This window comes from Loxodonta africana, chromosome 1 (genome assembly GCF_030014295.1).
Source record: "Loxodonta africana isolate mLoxAfr1 chromosome 1, mLoxAfr1.hap2, whole genome shotgun sequence".
NCBI lineage: Eukaryota > Metazoa > Chordata > Mammalia > Proboscidea > Elephantidae > Loxodonta > Loxodonta africana.
Genome location: NC_087342.1, coordinates 90,842,695 through 90,847,382, shown reverse-complemented (window position 1 = coordinate 90,847,382; position 4,688 = coordinate 90,842,695). Strand labels below are relative to the sequence as shown.

Here is a 4,688-nt window from a genome sequence, read left to right as displayed (position 1 = left end):
TGGGAGAGGGAGAACAGGGCTGGCCCCAGCCTGGGGTTCTGTCCCAGGTTTCCTCTGACAGCCCAGGGTAGGACTCAGGGAGCCAGTGTGACAAAGAGTGCCCCATACCTGAGGACAGGGGTCAGGACAAACTCCTAGTGCCCAGGCATGGCTCGCAGGCCCCAAGGGCGGTGACTGGAGTGAGAAAGCCAAGCACAGGGGATGCCCATGCCTGGTCTCCCCAGAGTTTCACTTCTCCCTCTCACAACCTATGTCAGTTCTTCCTGCCTGGGCACAGCTGACGCGACAGCAGTTCTCACTCCCATTGAGTGTCTCACTTCTGCAGTAGCCAATCAGTGTCTCCTCAGTTAGGGATTATAAGGTCCCCAGGGGCGCACTGGAAATCAGTTTTCGGAACCTCTACTGACATTGGTGATGGCTTCCCAGGTCCTTCTCTTCTTGCTTTCCGGGTCCCTGGCCCTGACCCAGACCCAGGCGGGTGAGTGCGAGGTTGGGAGGGAAACGGCCTCTGTGGAGAAAAGGGGAGAGAGGGGACCGCCCAGCGAGAGCTCAGGACCATCGGGGAAGCTGCCTCACCACCACGCCCTCCCAGGGCCCCTTCCCCCGCCCTGGTCCCCGCCTCTCCCACCCCTGTGTCGTGGCCCTGCTCCTCCGGCCGCCCCTTGTCCGTCCTCCCCGCCCCTCCCATCCCTCCCCGCCCCCATGGATCCCGGACCCGGGAGCTGTACGGGGAGGGGGTCGGTGGTCTCAGCCGCTCCCACCCCCAGGCTCCCACTCCCTGAGCCATTTCTTCACCGCCGTGTCCCGGCCCGGCGGCGGGGAGCCCCGCGTCATCGCCGTCGGCTACGTGGACGACACGCAATTGGGACGCTTTGACAGCGACGCCGCAAATCCCAGAGCGGAGCCGCGGACGTGGTGGATGGAGCAGGAGGAGCAGGAGCACTTGGAAGAGCTGACCCGCAGAGCCAAGGGCGTCGCACAGAATTTGCGAGTGCACCTGTGGACCCTGCGCGGCTACTACAACCAGAGCGCCTCCGGTGAGTGACGCCGGGCCCGGGTTGCAGCTCACGGGTCCCCTCGCCCCCACAGACCGGTCGCCCCGATTATCCGGGTCCCAACTTCACACTGAGGCCTTGGGACCCGCCCAGCCCTTCGACCCGGGAAGAGCCGCGGGGATTCCCCCGAGGTTTCAGTCTAGGCCGAAACGGCTAAGTTGGCTGGGCCGACCGCGGGGTCGGCCAGGTTCTCACACCATCCAGTGGCTGTCTGCCTGTGACCTAAGGTCGGACGGGCGCTTCCTCCGCGGGTACCGTCAGATGGCCTACGATGGCACCGATTACATTGCCCTGAACGAGGACCTGCGCTCCTGGACGGCGGCGGACGCCGCGGCTCAGATCACCCAGCGGGAGTGGGAGGAGGCCGGTAGGGCGGAGCGAGTCAGAGCCTTCCTGGAGGGGGACTGTGTGGAGTGGCTGTACAGATACCTGGAGAAAGGGAAGGAGACGCTGCTGCGAGCAGGTAAGGGGGGCCACGGGGTGCCTCCCTGATCTCCTTTCAGGCTGGGACTGTTCCCCCTGATGTCACACAAAGAGGAGAGAAAAATGGCATCAGCGCCAGAATACCCACCTCCAATGGGTCGGGAGAGACCCGATTCCACCCGAGTTTCCAGGTCCTGCACCAGAGAGTGATTTGTCCAGAGGACTGCTAAGGAAGGGTCTCAGGGATAATTAAGGGCTCCAGTCTCTGGGGATGGAGGGAGAGATGATTCTTGGAATAACTGATTGGCAATTCCCATTGAGCCTGTCAGTGGCCTTGGGAACTACAGGGGACTTTCTCTCTCAGGCCTTGTTCTCTGCCCCACATTCAACCTCTTTGAAGATCTGCTTCCAGCTTTTCTATCTGGTCAGGACCAGACGCACCTGTTCTTCCGCTCAAGACATAGAGCCTATTATACCAGGCTCACCCAAATCTACAACTTTCCAAGGAATAGGAGATTATTCTATACCCCTGGGTGCAGGCTGCGGTTTGGATTTTGCTCTCCATCCCCCCACCCCAGTTGTCCTGTTCAGTCTCGGGATAGTCACGTGAGCCCTGCTCAAGTGGTCCATGGAGGCAATGGAAAGTTCCTAAGTTTTCTGACCCTTCCACTCAGATCCCCCAAAGGCATATGTGACCCACCACCCCATCTCTGATCACGAGGTCACGCTGAGGTGCTGGGCCCTGGGCTTCTACCCTGTGGAGATCACACTGACCTGGCAGCGAGATGGAGAGGACCAGACCCAGGACACAGAGCTTGTGGAGACCAGGCCTGCGGGGGACGGGACCTTCCAGAAGTGGGCTGCCCTGGTAGTACCCTCTGGAGAGGAGCAGAGATACGTGTGCCGTGTGCAGCACGAGGGGCTGTCTGAGCCCCTCACCCTGAGATGGGGTAAGCAGAGGACAAGGGCAAAGCCTCATCTCAGGGTGCTCTTCTGGGCACCTCCAGCAGGGTCAGGGGTGAGACCTAGAGGTCAGGGCACCTTCCCTTCCCCTTCCTTCCCTTCCTAGAAGTGCCTCCTCAGCCCACCACTTCCATCCTGGGAATTGTTGCTGGCCTGGTTCTCCTAGGAGCTGTGGTCACTGGCGTTGTAATCTGGATAAAGAAGAGCTCAGGTAGGGGAGGGGCTGGGGTCTGAGTTTTCTTATCCCACTGGTGGCTTTCAATCCCTAGGTAAGACTTTGTTTCTCTCCTGCCTCACTATAGAAGACACCATCCACATACCCACACCTACCCAATCTGGGGCCTTGGGTGTTAACAGTTACTCTTATGTAAAGCATGTGTAAAGACGAAGTAGAAACCTCTCACCTTGACAAGTCTGGTGATGGGAACTGATTCTCAGCAGTTATAGGTCAGAGAGAAAGGTCTCTGCTGAGGACAGACCTGCAGAAGGGTGGTTTGTCCAGTTCCCACACATCTTTACTCTTGTTTCTGGACCCTGTCCTGGGTGTGCAATCACAGTTCTGGTTCCTCTAGAACTTATGGCCCTACCTCCTCCCTGGTCTCTCATAGGACCTTTTCTTCCCACAGGTGGAAAAAGAAGGAACTATGTTCAGACCCTTAGGACATTGTAGACAGAAGCCCATTAGCCCCTCCCCACCACCACATAATTTTTTCTTTAGTCTCATCTCCTCCTGTGGGCTCTGACCAGATCCTGTTTTGTTCTTCCCCAGGTGGTAACAGTGCCCAGGGCTCTGATGTGTCTTTCACAGATTCTAAAGGTGTGGTTCTGGAGGGCCTGATGTTGGGGAGGGGTTGGGGTAGAGGGGAAATGACTGGGTTATGGGGATTTGGGGATTTGGACATTTTGAGCTTGTGATGAGTTGTTCATCATATCAATACTTAGAGTCACTCACCTGTTTTGTTAATGATTCTTTTCTTCTGTAGCGTGAGACTCCTGCCTTGCGTGGGACTGAGTGATACAAGATTTGTTCACATCTCACTTTGTGACTTCAACAAACCCTGACTTATCTTCCTGCAACTGGTGTCTGAATATATCTGTGTTCCTATCAGCGTAATGTGAGGATGCGGGGAGACTAGCCCACCCCTGCTCAGTAGGACTCCCTCCCCATACTGACTTGTGTCCTTTCCCTGATCAGCATTCCTGTTCCAGCAAAGGCAGGGCTAGAACTTCTCCATCCCTATCATAACTTTGTGTTGCTCTGAGCTGAGCAGCTTCTCACTTCCCTATTAAAATTAGAATCTGGATATGAATTTTTTTCAATTTCTTGGCAAGAGGTGCGGATGATGGGTTAATTCAAGGTGAGGAATACTCAAAATTTGAGAGAGGAAATAAATGGAAGATCTGAGAGCCTTCCAGAATTTGCATCTGTGCTATGCTGATTCTGTCACAAGTGGGGACAGGAGGATGCTGTGGAGGAGCTGAGTGTGGACCGGGCCTGTGCCCCACGTGTGCACATACCCATTTGCATACACCCAGAATGTATTCTAAATTCTAAGCAATCATGAGACTGTTAGTATAAGGAATCTGTTGTCCAATCTGATTAGGTTGTACACACAGAGACACTTTACAAATCGCTGGCAATCAAAAGTTGTCATTACTATTTATACAAAGCTAACCAAAAATGATAGGAACATACTTGAACTGAACCGGTCCCTTCTATCCCCACGAGTACCCAATTTAGCACCGTAGGAGAGGAACACACTTATGTCTAAAAGGGGGGCCCATTTACTGGTCCCAGATTACCCAAGTCCATATTTGTGTGACTGGGTGGTCATACTGTGACCACAGGTGTTAGCAGCTGTGTATTTCTCTAAGCAAGTGTGTTGCCAACTCAGGTCAGGTGCAGCATAACTGTGTTTGTTCTCTCTCTGTCTCTCTCTGCACTGTCTCTGTGTGGCTTTCCTTGGCTGGGCCTGGACCCCTGTTCTATTCGTCTAACTCTGAACCAGCATCTTTGGGGACAACGCTGAGCCAGCACCAGGCTTAAGCTAGCATTATGACAGCTCTTAATTCGAAACTGTTCACAGGTAACACTCGTACAGTGAAGGAGCACTGATGGTTCAACGGTTAAGTAATCGACTGCCAACTGAAAGGTTGGTGGTTTGCACCCACTCCGAGACTCTGTGGGAAAAAGACCTGAAGATCTGCTTCTGTAAAGATTACAGCCTAAAAAACTTATGGTGGCAG

The 4,688-nt window shown here is 54.7% G+C and overlaps 1 protein-coding gene across 2 annotated transcripts; it reads left to right on the top strand.

Moving 5' to 3' along the window:
- The first annotated feature begins 346 nt into the window (after positions 1 to 346).
- On the top strand, positions 347 to 3,751 carry LOC100666699 (HLA class I histocompatibility antigen, A alpha chain-like). 2 transcript variants are annotated; one of them, XM_023541668.2, is made up of 7 exons: positions 348 to 478; positions 768 to 1,037; positions 1,243 to 1,518; positions 2,153 to 2,428; positions 2,548 to 2,652; positions 3,211 to 3,258; positions 3,425 to 3,751. In XM_023541668.2, exons 1-7 carry the CDS (start codon positions 415 to 417, stop codon positions 3,427 to 3,429), a joined length of 1,044 nt encoding a protein of 347 aa, XP_023397436.1. In that variant the 5' UTR covers positions 348 to 414; the 3' UTR covers positions 3,430 to 3,751. The 2 variants fall into 2 exon arrangements, with proteins under 2 accessions (XP_023397437.1, XP_023397436.1); XM_023541669.2 differs by lacking the exon at positions 2,548 to 2,652 and having other exon boundaries at positions 347 to 478.
- Positions 3,752 to 4,688: the final 937 nt, after the last annotated feature.